Genomic DNA, 23,172 nt, shown 5'->3' on the forward strand with positions numbered 1-23,172 from the left:
TTCTCATGGCTTTGGGACTTGGCTTGGGCCTCTAGAAATTGTGGTAGAGTCAGACCTCTGTTGTCTTTTCTCCTTGTGACCACCCCAGTGAGTCTAGGAGCAGTGACAAGGGAATTGAACACTCTTCCATTGTAGAGTTAGGAAACTGAGGAGTTTGTACCAGCAAAGAACAGATCCAGGCTGGGTCCATGTGCCACTGTGTCACACCCTCCCAGCAGCCTCCTCCACAAGGGTTAATGCTAGATACGAGTTTGCAAGGTATAGCCTGGAGACCTCGGCTGGCCTGCTGAGGCCTTTGGGAGCATTTTCTCCTCATGCTAAGATGTAATAGGATACACCACTGTAACAGGGTGGAGGCAGACTGCAGCTATGGGTGGAGGGAAGAGGCTCCCAGAGGAGGACGGGCAGGCTGATAGCTTGACTGCCTATCTGGGGCTGGGGATGATGTGGGGGTGGTGTTCTTATTTGACAAAGCATGACACCAAGAACAGAAGCTATCTGGGACATTGGATCACAGAATCAAATGAGGACAGGTTTCTAGAAACTTCACTGCCAGCCATGAGCTTTAAAGTGCAGCATGATGAAGAAAATGAGCTTGGTTTAAGTGGCTGTGCAACCTTGGGCAAATTAAAAACCTCTTTGAACTTCAGGGTCTTCATCTGCCAAAACGGGGACACCCCCTAGCTTGTAAGGAGGTAGGAGGTGAGATGGATACAAAGAGGACCTGGAAGTCACAGGCGGGTGTCTGTCTCACCTGCCCAGGCCTCTTGAGCAATGTCCATTCCAGGTGCAGGAAAGTCAGATTGCAAGCTGTCACATACTGTGGCGTAACCATGGCTTCAGGGTACCCCATAATTTTTTTTAAGAGTATGAAAATTTATTGGAGAATAGGAATGGGGAATAGGGAGTAGGGACTAGGAATGGGGAACAGGAATCACTCCTGAGAGAGAGGAGGGGTCCTGAATGGGTTGCCTGACGCTCCATAAATCTTACACAGGTGGAGGGCAATGTAACATGGCTCTGGTGATGGAAGAAATTGCAGCCGGAGCTGAGGTATTAGTTTCAGGGGATATAGTTTTAGCTATGCAGTTACAGGAAGTCATTATGACAGGTTCCTTCTCAGGAATTGACAACCTGCCAGGAATCTTCTGTGGATGGGTCAAGCACAGGAAGCCCCGCCTGCAGTGTCCTCAGCCAAGGGCTGTTGCTCAGCTCGGTGTGCACCCATTCCAGTGCGTCTCTAACACACCGTCAGGGTCTCTTCTTACCAAGGCCCGAGCAGTGCTCTGTAGGGCAGCTCACAAGACTGTGACTTCACCACTGTGACCCAGGTGAGAGCCGTGCCCAGCACACGGCCAGTAGTCAGCCAATTACTGGTAAGAGAACACATACCAAGAAACAAGGCTGGGGCTGGTGGTGGCTCAGGGACAGAGCACTTGCCTGGCATGCGGGAGGCCTCCCTCGGGTTCCACCACCAGTAACAAAATAAAACAAGTCTGAATAAGAATGCAGGAGCCACATCAGTAAGGGCTTTGCTTTGAAAGTGGAGCAGCTTTCAAAAAGCCGCAACCCCGGGGGCCAAAAAAAGGGGGAAGCCCGGGGAGCAGCTGGGCTGGGGGGAGGTGAGGCAGGAGGTGTGAGGGACTGACTGCTGGACAGAGGTTGCTGCCAGGGACTCAAATGGGAGAGGTGAGGAACAGGGCCAGCCCTCAGCGGGGTGAGGGTGAGTGGTCGCTGGGCCCGCAGGACTCTGGCAGGGCCTTCCTGGAGTAAGAATCCCTGGGCCCTGACGTCACATGTTCTTGGGAAGATTCTGCCCCTGCAGGCAGCTGACACTGCAAATGTGCCTGACATATTTGTTGGCACATTTTTAAAGCACCAACTGCCAAGGCATCTGGGATTCTTACGCTGTTTCAGAACAAAGCTTGGCTTTGAATGTAAATATCCTCAGAGCTTCTGGGGAAAAGCCCTCATCAGACCCCTTCAAGAAGCCCCAATTTCCTCTCCAGTGATCCCTGCACCTGTCAACTAATTGGAGGCTGGAAGGTCCCCCAGTTTCCCTGGGAAGAGCACACCCATTTATAATGGGGAAACAGTGGTTCTTTCTAGTGATCTTCAATTCTGTCCATTAAAGGGAAGACCAGTTTGAGGCTGGGGACCCAGTTCCTTACCAGGACTTTGCCTTCCTTAGATCTGTTTTTGGGAATTGAGTTCCTTGTCATTTGTAGCCTAGCACATACCTCTCTGAGTCAAATAAAAGCCCTCCAGTGACACCCAGTGTTGGTGAGGATTTGGAGCAGCCAGACCCTCTCTCCTGTCCCTGCATTGCTGGTGGGAGTGAAAATCAGGATTGGCTTGGAGACGTGGTGGGATTTGCTGAAGCTCAACCCCAACATATGCCAAGACCCGGGTCCTAGCTCCGTGTCCAGCACACGTGTGGAGCGCGTATCGCGAGACTCACACGCGTGCATGGCAGCCATTTTAGTTGGAGCCCTGAACTGGAAACCACCCACGTGCCCACCAACAGCAGGAAAGACGCACCGATTGCACTACATTCACACACTGGGACCCTCGAAGGGCACTAGTCAGCGGCAACAGGTCACTTGGAGGATGAATCACACAGTTGCAACTTGTTTTGTTTCTTGTTTTCATTTGGCGTGCTGGGGACTGAACTGAGGGCTTTGTGCACAGTAGACAATTGTTCCACTTCTAACTATGCAGCAGCCCCCCCTTATTTTTTTTTTCTTTTAAATGTATTTAGTACAGGATCTAGGGTCTTACTACATAGATTGGACTCGTAGTGATCCTCCTGTTTTCAGCCTCCCAAGCGCTGAGATTACAGGTGCACACCACCATGCCCAGTCTCAATAGCAATCTCAGCACATCCCAGGGGTGGGGCCAGCGCAGCATGCCAGGCATCAAACCCTGGTCCCTGCGTCTGCCTAAGCAGGCACTACAATCCACTGAGCTATTTGGCCAGCCCTCCCTTTTTTATTTTACTTTGAAATTTTACTTAGGGCCTTGCTAAATTGCTAAGTTGCTGAGTTACCTGGACTGGCCTCAAATTTGTGATCCTTCGGCATCAGCCCTCTGCGTGGCTGGCACTACAGATGTGTACCACCACTGCTGGCTTCACATGAGATAAGGCACACAAGACAGAGCACACTGTGTGATTTCATGCACGCAGCAACAAAGAGCAGGAGCAACACAGTCAGATGGAAGGGAGGTGCACTCTACCCTATTTGGGGGTCCCTTTCTGTACCTCAGTTTCCTCCTGGGTAAGATGGGGATAACTGCTGGCTTCCCAGACATGTCAACGTTAGAACTCATACTTTCCATAAGCATTACTAATTATTATCTCTGCTCTATGCCTATACAACTGCCTGCCTTATTCTGTGGTACTTAATATGGTTGCAATTCTCCTTCTCCTCCTCCTCCTCCTCCTCCTCTTCTTCTTCTTTTTCTTATCTTTTTGAGACAGGGTCTCACTATGCAGTTCAGGCAGGTCTTGAACTCATGTTATAGCCCTGGCTGACCTCAAACTCACACCAATCCTCCTGCCTCAGCCTCCTGAGTGCTGGGATTACAGGCATGCACCACCATGCCTGGCTGAGTGCAATTCTTTGCTTATGTGTGTGGTTAACCAATTGCATCCATGGGAATGGGGGCACTATGTTTTTGGTCCCCAAGGTATTTCAAGTGCCTAGAGCATAATGTGACCTTTTGTGGAATGATGAATGAATGAAGGAATGAGCTATTTCTAAGGGCTGCCCAGAGATCCCATGAATGGCCGTGAAACATTTGGTCTTTATGTAACAGGGAAGACATACCACATTCTGCGGCTGTTGGATCAGTTTTGCCAGGGCTGGATGGCTGTAACCTGGGGAGAGGAAGGTATGTTAGAGAAAGCATCCCAGTCAAGGGTTCCCACATCCTTGCCCCATCCCTTCCAACTCTGAAATTCTCTTCATACTGCCAGAGTCTTTTATCCTCTGCAGACAGAGATGCCTGGGGTGCTGACCCTGTCTTACAATCTCTCAGTGGCATACAGCCCAGAGATCTGCAACCAGTGCCTTAGGGCATCTGGTGCTCATTCAGGTTGAACCCCGTCAGACTAGACAGACACAGGAGGAGGTGGAGGCAAGGGCAAAGTATGTGTCAAGACGAGGCTAGCCGCAGTTCAGCAGGCCAACATGACAAAGCATGGATTCCCTCCTGCTTTTTTGTCAGGATCCACTGGCTGAAGTGGAGCTCAGTGCATGTTTGCCATTTACCTGGGGACTGTACAGTGTCCCCCTATCTGTCACCAGCTTATCCTGTGCTCACTCCCAGGGTCCCACTGCATTTACTGTCCAGACAAAGCTTAACATATGCTTTGATCCAGCAATTTCTCTTCCGTGATTTTCCCACAGATGTGTCTAGAGACCCACACACCTAGATCTTAGCTGCGATGCTGTAATGGTCCAGACTGGCAAGCAATGTAACACCCATCAATAACAGATCAGGGAAGCAACCTATGATTCATCCCTGAGATGCGTGCCTTCTGACGTGACCATGCAGCCGTGGCAGAGGACGAGAGGTTTATCTCTGCTGAGTTAAAACGATCTCTGGGATCTACCGCTACGTGAAAATGGAAAGAGATGGATATAGAAGTCCTCATGTATGCACTGACTGTCTTGCTACAAGAAAACAACAGTAGTTGCTTTGGGGAAGAAATTGGAGGTGGGGATCAGGCTTGGGAAACATAGTACCCCCCTTTAATTAAAATTTAAAAACAATTTTTTTCCATCCTGAGGAGTGAGACCAGATGTAACTTCATCACTGAGTTATGCTTCCAGCTCTTTATGGTCCTTTGTTTTGAGACAAGCTCTTGCCCAGTTGCCCAGGCTGGGCTTGAACTTGCAGTTCTCCTGCCTCAGCATCCTACAATGCTATGATTACAGGACCATGCCACTATGCCTAACTTGAAAAACAGAATCAAAGAAAAAATCCATTAGGCTTACTCTGTGGTCATGTTAGATTCCAGCAAGATGATTTTAGACTTCTAGGGTTTTTTTGAAGATATTCTCTATGATTTTATTGTATGGTGGCTTCCCTCAGAGTCAAGCTGCTCTGTGTCTCAGAAAGCTGCTTAACATGCTGCTGAGTGTTCTGCAGGGACCCGTGGTCCTCATCAAGAGGCCCAGCAGGAGGCAGTTTCAGGAGCCTCAGGGTCACAGTGTCTTTGGAAGCCATAGAGGCCACCAGGTTTTGCTGGACTCTTCCTAGAGCAGTATCAGAACAGATGGTCATTCTGAGGGCAGGAAGGAGGAGGGAGGAGCCTCGATGCAGTCCTGGCAGCTGTGGGGCTTTGGTGCCTACTTTGGGCACTGGGCAGGGCACAGAGGATAAGGAAGGGGCAAGCTGTGCCTCCCCAGTCTGATTCCCTACTCTGCCCAGGGGTGGTTTTGTGCCCCAGAGCACGCCTCTTTGCATGCCTAACTTCCACCGCACCCCCTGCCTCACATGCCCTTTCTTTGCCTCTCTGAGCATCCAGATTTTTTCCTGCCACAATGTCCTGAGGAGGCCCCTTCGGGGAAACCTTTCACTGAGGTCTGCAGCCTGCCTCCCCGCCCTGCTGTGTCTGTCTCTTCCCTGTGAAGCATGGTCTGAATGCGATACATCATGTCAGTAGAATAACAAAACCACGTGATCATCTCACCAGATGCAGAAAAGGCATTTGACAAGACTCAGTGTGGTTTCATGATTGAAAAACAAAAAACAAAAAACACCATTCAGTAAAGTAGGAATTGAAATGCACCTTCTCAGCCTGCTAAAAAACTTGCAGCTAACAGTACTCAGTGGTGAAAGATGAATGCTTTCTCCCCAAGATCAGGGCGAGGGCATCCTCCCCTGCCACTTCTAGTCAGCATCCTATTAGAGGTTTCAGTTAGGCAGAATACAAATTAAGAATACAATGTAAGAAAGAGAAACACAAAGTATTTAGATTGGAAAAGGAAGAAGTGATACTACCTCTACTTGCAGATCTTATATAGAGAAATTTTTTTTTTTTTTTTTTTTTTTTTTTTTGTTGGCGGCTGAATTCACCCAGGGGGGCGAAGCTGGGTCAGCATGTGGTGCCAGGGATTGAAATGTGGTCCCTGCTTGCTTGCCTAAGCAGGCGCTTTATATCGCTGAGCTATCTCACCAGCCCATATATGGAGAAATCTTAAGGAGTCCACTAAGAAATGATTAGTGCTAACAAGGAGGTGAGATTAAGTGCACAATAATCAATTATATTCCTATGAAATTGTAGGGGCTGGGGAGATGGCTCAGTAGGATAAGTGCTTGACTGGCAAACGCAAGGATCTGAGTTCAATCCCTGGTTCCGCCAAAAAAAAAAAAAAAAAAAAAATTGTAATGAGTGGGTCAGCGATGTAGCTCAGTGGCACAGTGCCTGCTGGCAAACTCGAGGCCCTGAGTTCAATTTTCCATACAAAACAAAATGAATGTAACAAGTGACCCAAAGACAAAATGAAGCTTCTGTCACAGCAACCATCGAAGAAGAGTAGCCATGGCCCTCTGCTATCCCATGGCCGTGGGCCTCAGCAAGGGCCACAAGGTGACTAAGAATGTGAGCAAACCAAGGCACAGCTGCCATCGCGAACGTCTCACCGAACACACCAAGTTTGTGTGGGACATGATCCGGGAGGTGTGCGGCTTCACCCCCACAAGTAGTGTGCCATGGAGCTGCTCAACGTCTCCAAGGACAAGCGTACCCTCAAGTTCATCAAGAAAAGGGCGGGGACACACATCCACTCCAAGAGGAGGCATGAGGAGCTGAGCAACGTGCCAGCCGCCATGAGGAAGGCAGCTGCCAAGAAGGACTGAGCCCCTCTGGAATAAAGCTTTGCAGAAAGTAAAAAAAAAAAAAAAAAAAAAGACAAAATGAGGATGTCCTGCCTCGCACTGTAATTTAACTTCTCTGCTTGCTTGGTGTGGTACTTCTTTACTGCTTCAATACACATATATTTGATGAATGAATGGCATAAAACACAGCTTCATCTGGTTCAACCACCTTGATAAACATTCTCAGAAATTTCAGTCTTTACATATTTAAACTTTTGGAACATAAGAGAAAGAAAACACACATAACTGATGAGATTAGAGCTCCTATTTATTGAGCAGTATGTGCCAAGCTCTGTGTCAAATGCTCTGTATGCTTGATTTCACTTAATCTTCCCAGCGCCCGGAGGCAGGCTTTGCTAGCTCACTGGGGCCAATGAAAACGAAGAACAGGCCTGGCTTCTCTCCCTCAGAGACAGGCTCTGGGCCCAGGACAGTGCGGCTCCGGTGCGAGCAGCACCTTCCCCATCCACCCTCTTCAGGACAGAATCCATCTATCCAACATCTACGATGTGCAGGGGGGCTTCTGTTCCTTATTGCCAGGCCTCGCAGGAGCCCTGCAGGAAGGCCAGGCTTTTAGGAGGAGGGTGGCCCTGAGGTCTGGAGATGGGATCATAAGACCCCCCAAATGTTCAGCCTAATGTGTTTCAGTTGAATGAATGATATAGTAACTGAGTGAGAGGGGCAAGAACTCAACACTGTCACATGTGAGAAAAGACTAATGGGTGACTCTTGGAGCAGAAAGTAGACTCTGGGGGAACAGAACCACTGCTACCTGGAAGCACCACGATTGTTTTTTTTAATCACACATACCCTTATGGTCTGAATATTTTTATCCCCTCAGATCCTTGTGTTGACCTGCTAGCCCCCAAGGTGACAGTACTAGGAGGTGCGACCTATGGGAGGTGATTAGGTCAGGAGAATGGGGAGCTTCTGCAGCCTGCTGCTGTGTTGGGGCACAGCGAAGAAGCATCATCATGAACCAGAAAGCCCTCACCAGACCGTGGGTCTACTGCCCTTGCTGGTGCCTTGACCTTAGATTCTCTAGCTTCCGCAAGTGTGGCAAGTAGACCTTGGTTGTTGGAAATGTACTGGTCTCTGGCATTTTGTCATAGCAGCCCCAGGGGACTAAGGCCTTGCACCTATTTGCTCTAACCCAATTCACTTTCTGATTGAAATACATGTCCTTTGGAAGGAGACTTGGTATTTAATCACTGTTGCATTTGTAGCTTTGTGTCGCCAGTCCGAGGCTCTGAGGCCTGGGACTGTTCTTTGATATCATCAAAATCTAGCAAGTTTAGACAGCTAAGAATCGGCATCACCCAGGAGATGCTCTCTCTAAGGTGGAGCCTAGAAGAGCAAAGAGACAAGGACAGTTTTGAGAGGTCATTATGCTGCAGAGCATGGGCTGGGGGAGGCTGGAAGGTGCTGTGGGAGCCACACACTGACTTCCTCCAGCCCCTTCCCTACCCTCTGCCTAGGCTTGCTTGCCACTCAAGGACAGAACACTCTCTGGGTTTTTCCAACTGCTTTTGGCCAGAGATCCTTGTATCCTGTCTCCTTATCATGCTGCCTGGGTGTTTATGGCTTTTCTGCCTCAGTAGATAAGGAAAATCTCATTAAGCCACAGAATGGGCTTGTTTTAGTGGCTCCTGAAAGAGAAAGAGAGGAGAGGAGAGCCATTCCCTTGGGTCACAGCAATCCCACCATAGGCTTCCATGCTGTAGGACCCTCACTGATGCCCTAACTGCAGGGTAGGAGTTCAAACTGCTCTGTAGAAACAAGCAGAGGGGACAGAGTCATTGAGTCACATTCTTAGGCTCCCTGTGCCCACTGGGCAAACTCTGCTGCCTGCTGATCCCTGGCAAGGACATGAACAGAGAGGGTGCTATGGTCATTGGATGTTATGGTCAAGTTCTCTATGAGCTAAAAATATCATTTCAAGCCAGGCACACACATGTCACCCCAGCTGCTTGGAAAACTGAGGCAGGATGACTGTAAGTTTCAGGGCAGCCTGGACAACTTAATAAGACCCTGTCTGAAAACACAAATGAATAAAATAAAAGGGGCTGAAGATGTAGCTCCTTAGGCTCATGGGGTGTGGGTTCAATGCCCATTAACTACCCCTTTGCTAGAAACCAGAAAGCGAAAACCAAAATCGAAAAAACCCAAACATTCTTAAACTTAAAGATAGGGGATATAGAGTAGCCTGCAAAAACTCTTCGAACTTTAGTCTCAATGTAGTCCTCTAACAAGTGCTGCAGATCCGACTCTTTTCACCTATGTGATGGCTGGGATTGCAACTGAAGGAGCCCGGGGTGTCGTCCCAGTGCCATGCCTGAGAGAAGGAGCCAGGATTTGAATCTAGGACAACTGAGAGTGCATCCTTTGCACTCTAGCCTACATGAGAGGTGAGGTTTTCTAACTCCTTGACTCTAAAGTGCCTGCAAATCCCGAGGCATCTCTTAATGCCCCCCTAGCAATGAGTCACCCTCTTAGTCTCTGATCACATCCTCATGGCTCTGAGGAAATGGGCTGCTAAGCAGAGAAAGGGAACTGTGAAGGCTGGATCTCAGTAGAACCTCCTCACACTGCTGAGAGGCCAGGGGCACTGCTGCTGCTGCTGCTGCTGCTGCTGCTGCTGCTGCTGCTGCTGCTGGAGAGTGCGAGACACCCAACCTCCTCTGTGGCAGATAATCAGGCTCATCTGCAACAGGATCCCCTTCACCACACACAGCCTAAAGCAGCAGACACCACCAGGAGTCTACCAACCAACCAGAGGGACGTTAGCCATCCACATAGCAGCTTCTGCGTTTCCACATTAGCCCCATCCATCCTGCCATCTGCATTGCTTTGCATGGCTGGGAGGGCAGTCGGGGAGGCAGATGCCACTGGTATTATACCTGGGTCAGTTAGCTTCTCCTGGGCAGGTTACCCCCCTCCCAGCTGCTCTGTGTGCTGGCTGATGACAGTTCCTGCTGCCTCCCCATCTAGAAGATTGTCCTTGCTGTGTAGAAGCCGCTTGGCCAGGAGAGGACACAGGCCTGCCCCTCTGGCAGCCAATGGGCAATGCTGGGCTGGTACAGGCATGCCACAGGCCCTCGGCACAGCTCGATTCTCCAGAGGCCCCTTGTTCTTTCTGCTTGTTGCCCTGCCCTTTCCCTTCTCTCCTTTCTCCTGAGTATTCTTCTTCCATGGACAACTTGGACAAGAGTCCTGGTTGCAGTCTCTTCTTCTGGAAATCCATCCTGTTGTCCTACACTGTGGACACTGTAGTCACACAGACCTGCACTCAAAACAAGCTATACCTCTACCACATGCTACTTAACCTCTCTAGGCTTTACCTACCTACCTGCAGAATAGGGGTACAAACATGTACCCACTCTGTAAGGTTTTGGGGAGGAGTAATGAGAAAAATCATGTCACATGCCTAATAATATACTGTCACCTTTTCGGCACCAGAAACCAGTGTTGTAGATGACAGTACTTCCACAGGTGGGGAAAGTGGTGGTGGTGGACCGTTTCACATTAATTTTCCACAAAGAGCACACAAGCAAGATCCCACGCGTGTGCAGTTCACAGTTGGGTTCACACTCCTGCAAGTCTCATATCACGGCTGCTCTGACAGGAGGTTGGCTCAGGCAGTAAAGAGAGTGATGGGGCATACAGCTGTGAATACAGACGAAGCTTCATTCTCCTTCTACTGTGTGGGCCATGGCCCAGGGTTTGGGAACACCTGCTGTACCCCACATTACTCTTTCTTGGGACCCTGAGGTGTCCAGCAACATATAGGCATGTTGCCACTTTTTGGGGGGTGTCTAAAGCCTGGAGAGAGAGAGAGAGAGAGAGAGAGAGAGAGAGAGAGAGAGAGACAGAGACAGAGACAGAGACAGAGACAGACAGACAGAGAGAGAAAGTGCTTCTGGAACCAGCTCTCCAGCTCTTACCTATGGGGACAGAGGAGATCTGGGAGTAGAGATCCAGCATGCGGTTACCATCCACATCGACCAGGTAGTTGCCTCGGCTCTCTTCGTAGTTGCAGAAAAAATGTACAGCCTCTGCATTCTTAGGGAAAGAAAGACTAACTCAGTGTCACCACATCTCTCAGGGGTCTCAGTCCACTAGGAATAAGCTCCAGTCGGTGGAGCAAACCACGCCCTGCGCCTGCTGTGGACGCGGGGGGGGGGGTGTCACTGGGGGTGCCAGCAACATGATAGATCTTTCTCCAGGAGCAACTCCAGGAGCAACGCACTCTATGAAGTTCCTGAAGCTGTGGTTCTCGTATTTTGTAAACTATTCTGTTTATGCTTCATATATTGCAAAGCTTGAGATATAAGTAGATTTTGGAAGGTAAGATATATAGTAAAATATATATATATATATATGACAAATATATATAGTAAGTCTTTGAGCAGATGCTCAGAAGAGCAGAAAAAACAGTAATTATTGGAGAAATGAAGGGCTACACTAGAAAATATTTACTTAATGCACAAAACATAAACAAACAAAATGCAAAATAAAGGAGCAAAAAAGATATAAAACAAAGAGAACCAAAGGTAAGACTGGAAACATAAATTCAATCACATCAATAATAGCATTAATTGAACCAATTAAATGACCCAATACAAAGTCAGAGATGGTCAGATTGAATAAAAAGAACCAACTATATGCTATTTATAAGGAGACAGACCACTTAAGACTATAAATAGTTGAACATAAAGTGAAGGGGAAAAGCCAGTGTGGTAGTGGACACCTGAATCTCAGCTCTCTGGGAGGCTAAGGTATTTGAGTCTGGTCTGCAAATGGGGGGGGGAGAGAGAGAGAGAGAGAGAGAGAGAGAGAGAGAGAGAGAGAGAGAGAGAACAAAGGAAGGAACAAATGAAAGAGAAAGGAGGATAGAAAAAGATATTCGCTCCACACAGCAGCCATAGGAACGCTAGAAGGGCTTATGCTAGGACCAGAATAAACTAAAAAAACAAAACAATAAAAAAGAAACACCTTGTAATGATAGCGTGTGGTCCACTAGGGGGATCCAACAATGACAAACGCATTTCCAACCAGTGACAGCCGCACAGTACACAAAGCAAAAATGGAACGCATGGCAAAAGAAGGGGGGAAACGTTCCACTTTAACAGCCTGTGGTTCCAACAGTGACATTTAGTAATGGAAAGGACAGCTAACAAAATGATTCTTGAGGAAAGTGAGCAGCACCCCAAACGCAAGGATCTAACGCGCCTCTGCAGAGCACACCTCCCAGCAACAGCAGAGCGCACAGTCTCCTGACGCCGGGAGGGAGCGTTCTTCAGGGGGCACCAGAGGGCAGGTCATACGTAACGAGGGCCCAATGTTTATTGAGAGGACTGCAGCCACACAAAATGTTCTCCAATCATGGCGAAATGAAACTAGAAGCAGTTACAGAAAAAAACTTGGGAAATTCACAAAAACCGTGGAAATTAACACGTAGCTAGTGCTAGGCCCAGGAAGAAGTCACAGGGGAAACTACAGAAGAGATTTCCAACAAAGTCAAGCTGCATGTTTTTTAAAGGGCCAGCACAGGGAGTGTCCCCGAGCCAAAACGCAACAAGGAAGCAACAGAGCAAGTGTTCTCATCCCACTCACCTGAATCATGTTCAGCTGCTTCATTAATTCCTGCAGGTGATAAGAACAGGACCATTACGGCATGACACACTCTGGCCACGACAGCGTGGAGATCTTTCATGCCTCCCCCATGCTTGGAATGTTTGTGTCTCTTTTCTAATGCCTTGATAGTTTATTAGTCAGCAACTATATATATATATATATGATTTGGTACAGGGTCTTACTATGAAGCTCAGATTTGTAGTGCTCCTCCTGCTTTCAGCCTCCCCAGAGCTGGGATTACAGGTGTGTGCCACCACTCCCGGTCTTGGTGGCCCACTCAGCATACCCAGGGGTGGGGCCAGCATGGCACGTGGTGCTGCAGATCAAACCCTGGTCCCTACACTTGCCTAAGCAAGCGCTTAGTCCTCTGAGCTATCTTGAAGGCTCTATAAATATTTTTAAATTATTTAATATAAATAGTTGGCAGGAAAGTATCTCATCATATGGTTAAATTACTAACTGAAGATTTAGATACTTGGAAGATAAAATAAACTATATACATATACGTATCCTTCTTGCCTGACCAACTGTGTATTTAGTAAAAGAAATTAAGCTGAGGGGCCAGGGAGATAGCTCAGTGGCATAAGTGCCTGTCTGGCAAGAGCAAGGTTCTGAGTTTAATCCCTGGTGCCAGGGGGAAAAAACTAAAAAAAACCCTAAAAAGACAGAAAAAGAAATTAAGCTGAAAGTGTTTATCTAGTGTGTATCAAAAATAATTCACTTTTTATTTTTTAGAAAAGGCTTTTAGCTGGGTGTGGAGGCACACAACTATAATCCCAGCACTCAGGAGGCTGAGGCAGGAGGATCACTGTGAATCTGAGGCCAGCCTAGGCTACGAAGTGAGTTCAAGGCCAGCCTAGACTGTACAGTGAGAGCCTATCTAAAAAAAAAAAAAAAAAAAAAAAAAGCTCATGGACTAAAGTGCCTGCTTAGGCAGAATGCAGTGGCCAGGGTTTGATCCCTGGCATGCTGTGCTGGCCCTGTCCCTGGGGTGTGCTGAGGTGGCGATTGAGACTCGGTATGGTGGTGCACGCCTATAATCCCAGCGCTAGGGAGGCTAAAAACAGGAGAATCACTATGAGTTCAATCTACATAGTTAGACCCTGTAGACCCTGTAGACCCTGTCCTAAACACATCAAAAAAGAGAAATAGAAAATATAATCAATTGAAAATATAATTTTCATATCAAAGAAACATTTATAATGACAATTCCAAACATTCTATACACTGCATTTCTATGCAAAACCTGAAAATTAGGCACTCTTTGCTTTGTCATAACAAATTCCGCTCCAAAACTAACTCAGTACAATATAAACCTTAGCAATTAATGCCATAGGATTATATATTTCCACACAAAAATATAAAGTGATATTAATGACAAGGATATCAAAAGGTTATTTCAATGTTTCGCTACTGCTAAATTGTGATCTAGCCTTACATAGAAACATGCAAGAAAAAAGTCTTTCTGTTGGAAAAACACTGCAAAACAATCCATCATTTTCATTGGTATAAAGATTACTGAATTTCATGGAGAAAAAACATTCAGGTTTTCTCAGAGAGCACATTGGCCAAGTAATGGCCGTGACTCATCCACATGGGTGACACTGACAAAGGATCTACAATCTGAGGTGCAGGATCTCAGGATAAATCCTGAGGGGATTTCACTGACTTTATCAGACCCAAAAGCTACAACTCTTGTTGCATAGGTCTTGCTTTATCTTGGTCTTAACCATCCAGCAGAAAAATATAAAAACAAAGTATAAGAAGTAAAGCATGCTGTTATGTTGAGCTGTAGGGGACTCAGGTCAACAATTTCTGACACTGCCAGTGAAGTGGAAGTCCCAATACTATTATGGGCTACTGGACTCTTTTAGAATATTTTGCTGAGTTAACACACCTATAATATTCAAATAATGGAACTTAACAAAAAAAGGGGATACAGATGAATGTCCATTTTGTATCTGTGTATTCAAAGTGGTTAGGATAGACATATAGTTACATTCTCTTAATGAATAGAGGGATTTGTTCTAATAGTGTTTGTAAATAGGGTATCATGTCTGCATCTTGTACAGCAATTAACCACTAGGAAGAATGTATGCAGTGTGTTAATTATTGAAACTGTCCTACCAATTTGGTTTGAAACTGTCTCATTGCTATTTGTTTCTCAATAAAACTATGGAAAAAAAGATTATTGTATTTATAAACTGGTTATAGTGACAAAAGGAGTGTCTTTTTTTAAAAAAAATTAGGTTTTATTGGCTCGTTTTAGATATACTTAATGGTCACATTCATCATAGAGAATTTGTACCTACAGGTACATAATGTAATTTTTTTTTAAAGGCACTGAATGAAATCTGCAAAATGAAGCCAGATCTGGTTGTACACACCTGTAACCCCAGTTACTCAGGAGGTAAGACAGAAGGATCATAATTTCAGGGCCAGCCTGAGCCACTTAAAAATAAAAAGGACAGGGACATGACTCAGTGGTAGAGTAGCCCTGGGTTTGACTCCCAGTATCAGGAAAAAAAAAAAAAATCTGGAAAACCAAAACAAAACTGTTTGCATTAAAAAGGCTTACACTGTCCTCTTGTCTGGCACAGAATGCCCTCTGGTTTCCTTACCCTTCAAGATCAAAGTGAAGGCATTTAACACGCAGGCCCTGTGGCACAGGGTCCTGCTCTTCTGCTCTAGGAGGACGTCTGCCCTACCCCTGGGCGTGGACTTGCACTGGCTGGCGAGTAAGGCAGAGGTGCTAGAGGCCAGAGCGAGCCCAGGCCTGCAGGGAGCTATGGCATAGGTGAGAATGAGCCAGTCCTCCTGCTGGAGGGCAGGGGACTGTGCAGCAGAGTCAGGTCACTGCAGCGATCCTAACTGGGATCAGCAGTAGCCAGCTGTCCCCCAGGCACTTGCGGGTGCATCCAACAGGGCTGCCCCACCCCCAGCCAGCCCTAGAGGCAGGGCAAGCAGGAGGATGCGTGATCGGAAGCTCTGCCAGGCAGCACTGTCTTGACGACAGATAAGGACATGTCTCCTGAAGCCTTTTCTCCCTCCTCTGCACAATGGCCTAGTTGGTTTTAGCACCTCACCTCTAGCAGCAAACCCTGGGAAGGCAGCTCACAATACCAGTGCCTAAGCCTGGCTGCTTTAGCTCTGGGGGTCCTTATCTCTTCTTTCAGAAACAAACCGCTCAGTGCACTCAACTCACCTGAGACCTAGGACCTGGGACTTCTGTCTTCATCAGGGGCCCATCATAATCAAATTCAACATCGACTTTGGCTGCAGCTTGACTGATGTATCTTGATCCTGCAGTGAATGAAGACCATGAGAAGCCCTAGAACAGGCACAATGGGCACTACCCTGATAGGTACCCGAAGTCCCTAACAGAGGAGGTGCAGGACCTCTGCCGTGTTCTGACCAGGTGGCCCCAGAGCCCTGTGTCTGGGCAGCTTTGGGTGTCACAAGGACACTACAGACTGACAAAATAAGAAAAGTTAGCGTCATGAAGTTACGACAAACAGGCACGCTCCTGTCCCAGTGGAGTGAGGAAATGTTGGCGCTAGCTTTCCAGTCCTTCCACCTGAGTATTTTCATTTTTAAGGATTTATTTTGGGTTAACACACCTATAATTTTCAAATGATGGAACTCAACAAAAAAGGGAATACAGATGAATGTCTATTTTGTATCAGTGTATTCAAAATGGTTAGGATAAATATATAGCTACATTCTTTTAATTCAAGGAATAGAGGGATTTGTTCTAATAGTGTTTGTAAATAGGATATCATGTCTGCATCTTGTACAGCAAATAACCACTAGGAAGAGAGTATGCAATGTGTTAATTATTGGGACTGTCCTACCAATTTGATTTGAAACTGTCTCATTGCTCCTTGTTTCTCAATAAAATTATGGAAAAAAATAAAAACCAAAAAAAGAATAAATAAAATAAAATAAAATGCAAAGGGCAGCACTCCCCTGGTTTCTACCCAGAAAAAAAAATGATTAAGTTTAAAAAGGAAAAAGAAATTAGGATGGGGTATGGGGAAAAGAAGAAGAGAAAAGGGAGAAAACTGCAAGGTAGTTATAGCATTAGTGTCCCTTAGTTCATAGAGAAAGAGGGTTCGAGATAATGTTAATTGGAGAAATTTTTATACCCATATCTTGCACTCTGAGTAACTACTTTAAAGAAAATAACATGCAATGTATTAATTATTGTTATTCTTTTATCTTGTCATGAAATTTTGTTTTACCATTTTTCTATAAAATAAAAAAGTGATTAAAATTTAAAAAAGGATTTATTTTAAGAAAATAATGGGACCAACACACAGAAACGTGGGTAAAAAATATTCAGCATAGTATTGTTCATAACAGCAAAGGAACACAACCTACATGGTCAACACAGGAGGGAAGTTAAGCAAAACATGACACAGCCAAACATTTCCTGGTAAATTATGTGCCCATCGTTTTGAGAGAGGAATTTTGAATATTTATGGATACGGGAAGATGCCTATCATATTAGTATATAAAAGACTAAAGTAAAAAAAATCCAAATTTTATAACAATTTAAACCAAATGTAATCCAGATGTGTATGGAGCCTAGAGTTTTTCAAGCATGACACTGCTGACATTTTGGACTGGATAATGCTTTTTGTCCCATGCACTAGAGGATGTGTAGCAGCATCTCTGGACTCTGTCCATGGGGTGTCCAGTGTACCTGTCCCCAACTCTACTCCCAGTTGTGACAATTCAAATCATGTAGGAGGGAAGCCAGGCCTGGTGGCACGTGTCTGTAACCCTAGCTCCTCGTAAGACTGAGGCAGAAAGAATACCTCAATGCCAAGAGTTCAAGACTAGACTGAGCAACATAGTAGCTGCTGCCTCAAAAACAAAAACAAAAAAAGCCCCTCCATGATTCCAATGTGTAATGAAATTTGAGATCAACTGATTTATAGAATAGTGTTTCCCATGATTTTATTTTATGTAGTACTGGGGATTGAATGCAGGGTCTTTGCCTTGAGCCATGCTGCCCCCCAGTATTATTTTGAGACAGGGTTTTGATAAGTCACTCCAGGCTGGCTCCAGCTTTTGGTTCTCCAAACTCAGCCTTGCAGAGGGCTGGGATTACAGATGTTTACCACAATATCCAGCTCATGTTTTTGGTATAAGCACTCGAAAACTAAGAACTGTTTTTGTATTTCTTTAGGTACCAAGATGACATGGAAGCACGAGACTGAAGAGGGAGCCCATTTGGACTGACCAAGGGTTGCTTTTCAATATTCTAGCATACACCGGAGAAGAAGGGCAGCCAGCTGGGTGTGGCGAGACATGCCTGTAAACATGGCTACACAGGAGGCTGAGGTGGAGAGTAAGATTGCAAGTGGGAGGACAAACTGGGTGACTGAGCAAGAGCCATCTTAAAAGAAAAACCACATCGGAGAGGACATAATCAAATTTCTAAATTGAGGTTGTCCCTACTTAGCAGATGGATTTGTGTTGGTTTTAAACTACAGTTCTGGTCACAAGTCATTTGCTGGAAATTCCTCATGTTCCCCACACACCAGGGCTTGAGCTCAGTGAATGGCTGAACAGAACAAGGCATTCTGACCACCTCCCCATCCTGAGGGAAGGACAGCGGGGAGCCCCAAGGTGTGTGTGAAAGGACTTGAAAGTTTCTGTTGGTTACACCTTTTCTCAACCCTCTTGCTACAGCAGTGCCTCGATTCATGGACTTAATTTGTTTTCTGATTTTGAAAAAAGATGGACATGTTTGTGTTCACTCAGGAAAGATCACTATGGGTGTGTTCATCACCTGATGCAGAAGAACTGGCAAACAAAAACAGCACTCTGCCAAGTGGCTCCGTAGCCAAGGTGCCGCTGTACAAGTCTGCTAGCTGGAAAGTGTTGCTCCACTTACTGGGGACTCAGGAGACACTTCAGCTAAGTCACATAAGCGATCCAACTTCAGCTTCATATACACACACATATATGTATGCTATCCCTATATGTCCTATCTATCTGTCTCTATTACAGAGGCGAGGAAGCTTGAGCTCAGGGAGGCTAAAAGGATGGGGTATGGTTCAGCGGTACAGCATTTGCTCAAGGTGTATGAGGCCCTGGGTTCAGTGCTCACTACTGAAAAAAAGAAAGGTAGAAAAAAGAAGAGTGTCACAAAATATGTATATACACACACACACACACACACACACACACACACACAGACACAGACACATAAACACAGAGCTCATCAAACAATACAAGTCATGGTACTAGAAGACATTTAAATTCATTTGTTTGTCTGCAATTCCTTTGAATACCAAAAGCTTCTGAACTAATCACACAAATTAACCTTCTGAACATGAAGTCCAGTTAAAAATGCAGCCTTCACTCTGTAAGATACGCACTGCCGAAGTGAACACGGCACTTCACCCTTGAAGCGTGGAGAAAGCAGCTCTTACTTTCTTCCCTTTCATCTTGAAAAGGGAATTTCTAGAGAGTTTATTCCACTGGAAGAGTGAAAGGTTGTGGCACATACCAATGCCTTTTTTTTTTTTTAATTTAGTAGATTTACTTTTTTTTTTCTTTTTTAAATATTTTTACTTATATTTTTATTTTTTTCCATAATCTTATTGAGAAACAAATCGCAATGAGATAATTATAAACCAAATTGGTAGGACAGATTCAATAATTAACACATTGCATACATTCTTCCTAGTGGTTAATTGCTGTACAAGATGCGGACATGATATCCTATTTACAAACACCATTAGAACAAATCCCTCTATTCATTAAGAGAATGTAACTATATATCTATCCTAACCACTTTGACTACACAGATACAAAATGGACATTCATCTGTATCCCTTTTTTTTGTTAAGTTCTGTTATTTGAATATTATAGGTGTGTTAACTCAGCAAAATATTCTAAAAGAGTCCAGTAGTCCACCAATGCCCTTTTGACACTAAACTGTTTATTTCTTCCCTGGCGAGAACTCCAGGTTAGCACACAACATCCACTCCAGGGCCTACATGAAATATCGGATGTATATCCACTGACCACAGCTCTTCATGGGTGCGGATCACTCTCCTTTTCAATAAAAACCAGACGTGGACACTTGGAAGGCAGCTAGCAGCCACCTAGCTCTCCCTGCTTCCTCGCTTAGGATGTGGCTGTCTGCACAGACCCCGCTCCTGCTGTTACCATCTGCTCTGGGCTTCACTAAAGCCTGCACGCTCTGGTTTGCATTCTCCGCGTCCAACACTGTGAGCCAAGTAAACCCCTTCATTTTGTAAGTAACCTGTGTCTGACTAACACACGTGACAACTAAATGCAATATGGGAACGTGGACCAGATCCCGGGGTTGAAATAGAGAAACACTGGGGAAATCTCAGTAGAAGTCTAGAGGTCAGGGAACTTCCGGGTGCCAAGCCAGGTTCTTGGTTGTGAGACAGGGTCTTACTATGTAGTTAAGCCTAGCTTTGAGCTCACCATCTAGCCCAGAACTCACAGCAATCTTCCTGTCTCAGCCTCCCAAATACTGGCACTTCACGTAGGTGCCACCATGCCCAGCTCAGGTCCTTATTTTGACAGATGCATCCTTGAGATATATATTAACAACAGGAGAGACTGGGTGAGGGCTACGTAGGGTCTCTCAGTACTATTTTTGCAACTTCTCTAAACATGGACATTATCCCTAAATATTCTAAAAGAAAGCCTGCCAAAGCTCTCATGAGGGGAAACCCATCATTCTTTCTCTTCATCTATCCATAATGTAAACTCCAGTGTTCACCATGCAGGGCAAGGACTTGGGAACAGCTCGTCCTCAGAAGACGGGATGGACCAGAGGGGGCCATCACAAGAAGCACTGGGAAGAGACTGCTGCCCTCTGGCCTTTCTGAACCTACTTCATGGCCAGCCAGTGCCAAGGCCACTCCTGCCTCGGCAGGAGGCTGGTCTCTAGGTGTCCAAAGGAGGCTCCTGTTGACGGCTATCTTTTTTGTGAGAGGCAGAAGAAAATGGAAGCATCTGAGAGAGGCTATGGGGAAGAAGGAGCCAGTGTTGGTGGCCAGTTAGACAGGGAGGTGAGGGAGAGGGGAGCAAGGGGGGACATTGCCGGCATGGTGCCTCCTGACCCCGGCTTGTAGGACAATTACAGATGCTCCTTGAATGGGGATGGGGTCACATTCTAACAAACCCATTGAGGATTGAAAGTGTGAGAGGTAAAAAGTGCACTTACACCATCTGACATTCCTGCCAAGATGTGGGTGAGTGTCCCCCAAAGGCCCATGTGGCAGAGGTGGGGTCTCCGGGGTGCTGACACTGGGAGGTGGTGAAACCTTTTAGGTGGGGTCTTATGGGAGGTCCTGAGGTTACTGGGGGTCACAAAAGGGACCGTGAGACCTCTCTCCTGTCCTCTCCCCTCCCCCCTTTCCTTGTTTGGCAAGTGATGCTCTTTCCTGCCACTTGTGCCTCCTCACAGAGGTCAGTGCTCCTCCTCTGGCATCCTGGACTCTGAAGCTCCAAAACTGTGGGCTACATAGAGCTCTCACTGCTCGTTAAGTTTCCTATCTCAGGTATTTTGTTGTAGCGATGTGAAGCTGTCTGATATGCTACCAACCATCCTAACATACCCCGCCTGCCTTCAATGTGCTCAGAACACTCAAATCGGCCTGCACCTGGCTGACATTTCCTAGCACAAATCTCTTTTTTTTTTGACCAAGTGTGGACTGTCTCCTATAATTTACTGACTCCTGTATTGAAGGTGATGGCTGAATGCTACTCTCCATTAACACACAGCTGACAGCACACCAGGCCTGTGGAGTGTTGGAAGCACCGAACACAAATGAATGGCTGGATGGGGTTGCCACGGCAACCGGTCATCACTTTCGGACCAGGAACAATGGCTTGCTGCTGCCCCTGCCTAGCATCACAACAGTATTGTACCATGCTAGCCCCAAAACTATATGAAGGTTTGAAATCCAAAGTACAGTTTCTATTGAATGTGTAGTGCTTTGATCCATCATAAAAAAAACCCATAAGTCAAAGCATCTTTGGCAGCACCCCAGTTATGTTTGCCATTCTGCCCTGTGGCCTGGGCTCTTCTGGAGGTAGAGGCCACCACCCCAGAACAGGAAGAGTGGCTCCTACCTGCGTCCATTCCCTTCCCTGTGGGGAACTGTCCTCCTGTGGTCAGGAGCTGATGACAGAGATAGGAGACGGGAAGGGGTGGACAGGAAGCCCATAAGCCCTGGCGGCTAGGTCCCTCTATCCACAACAACTCTCCAGCCCAGGGAGCTCTGGACTGGACAATGTCTCCTTTAGAACCTGGTCTTGCCAAGACCTGTCTTCCAGGGCTTACCAGACACAAGCAGGTGGTTGTGCCAGGAGCGACAGGCCAGCCGCCGGGGCAGCAACAGGAAGGCCATGGCCCCTCGTCAGGAACAGGGACGCTTTCCTCGTTGCCACCCTGAAAGAGAACACAAGCTCAGAGTTAGGCTTAGCTCTGGGGGCCACGCACTTCACCCCAACATTTCTCACCTCATGGAGATGTCTTAAGGTCATTAAATCCTTAGCTTTTGCAGTCACTTGTTTGCTTTGTTTTTGAGACAAGGTCTCACCATGCTGTCCGCATTGACCATGAACTTGCTGTATAGCTCGGGTTGTCTATGAACTTATGATCCTCCTGCTTCAGCCTCCCAGGCTCTGGTGTTATTATTGGTGTCTACTACCTGTCTGAATACTTTTTTTTTTTTTTTTCTGTACTGGGGATTGAACCTAGAAACCTTGCCTTGAGCTATGTCCCCAGCCTCTTTTTCATTTTTTTATTTTGAGAAAGGGTCTCACTAAGTGACCTAGTTGCTCAGGCTGGGATGGAATTAGCACTCCTCCTGCCTCAACGCCCCACACTGTTGACATTGCAGGTGTGCACTGCCATGCCCAGCTCTGAATAGTCACTTTACTCGAAGCATATATTGTGCTGAATGCATGCTTAAATCCACGTGCTTTCTCATTGGCTCTTTACCACACTCCTGGGTAAGATAATTCAGGTGAGAAAACAGAATGGATGGATCTGGCATGAGATCTCTCACAAGGAAGGAAAATGCCCAAGCAGAAGGATAGACGAGGGGTGGTGAATTTACTAAGATCCGAATAAGAAAAGACAAGCATTGATTCAGATCAGAGCATGCAAGGGGACTCTGCGTGAGGTGGACTACAGGCTGGGACAGGGTCTGAGTGAGCACAGCTGTCTCCAAAGTGCATTTTCTAGGGTGTTTCGTTCTTTGTTAATTTCCTGGCAACACCGATGCTGTGCCGAAAGTTATACATTTAAAGTTTCAATTTGTCAAGGTCATTTACTCCTGACTTACAGAAAAGGCCCTTTGTCACTGGGTGAATGACCCACCATTCCAGTCTGCCTGGGATAAGAAGGTTCTTTGGATGTGAGACTTTCCACTTTTAAACCAAGGCAGCCACAGGCACACTGGGATGGCCACCCTACTGCAGACATGAGAGGCCAGGGCGTAGTGTGGTTGTGGATGCGCCACGGTGGCACTGCTGAGCCTGCTGGGGCAAACCCAGTTCCCCTCTGTGAATACAGAGCCTGTGTAAGAAAGTCCAGAGACTCCTCTGCAATCCAGCTTTTTTTTTTTTTTTTTT

The 23,172-nt window shown here is 46.4% G+C and overlaps 1 protein-coding gene across 2 annotated transcripts in view; it reads right to left on the bottom strand.

Annotated features, from left to right (window-relative positions):
* The window catches only part of Abat (4-aminobutyrate aminotransferase), a 102,106-nt gene that overhangs the window by 27,410 nt on the left and 51,524 nt on the right, over positions 1-23,172 (bottom strand). For both annotated transcript variants that reach the window (XM_004627776.2, XM_004627775.3), the window contains exons 2-6: positions 21,875-21,982; positions 15,731-15,828; positions 12,505-12,534; positions 10,833-10,950; positions 3,831-3,880 (exon numbers count right to left, since the gene is read on the bottom strand). In XM_004627776.2, coding sequence (XP_004627833.1) covers positions 3,831-3,880; positions 10,833-10,950; positions 12,505-12,534; positions 15,731-15,828; positions 21,875-21,941 — 363 coding nt within the window. In that variant the 5' untranslated portion in view covers positions 21,942-21,982. The remainder of the gene's footprint in view (positions 1-3,830; positions 3,881-10,832; positions 10,951-12,504; positions 12,535-15,730; positions 15,829-21,874; positions 21,983-23,172) is intronic.

Source organism: Octodon degus, unplaced genomic scaffold (assembly GCF_000260255.1).
Source record: "Octodon degus isolate 3935 unplaced genomic scaffold, OctDeg1.0 scaffold00021, whole genome shotgun sequence".
Lineage (NCBI taxonomy): Eukaryota > Metazoa > Chordata > Mammalia > Rodentia > Octodontidae > Octodon > Octodon degus.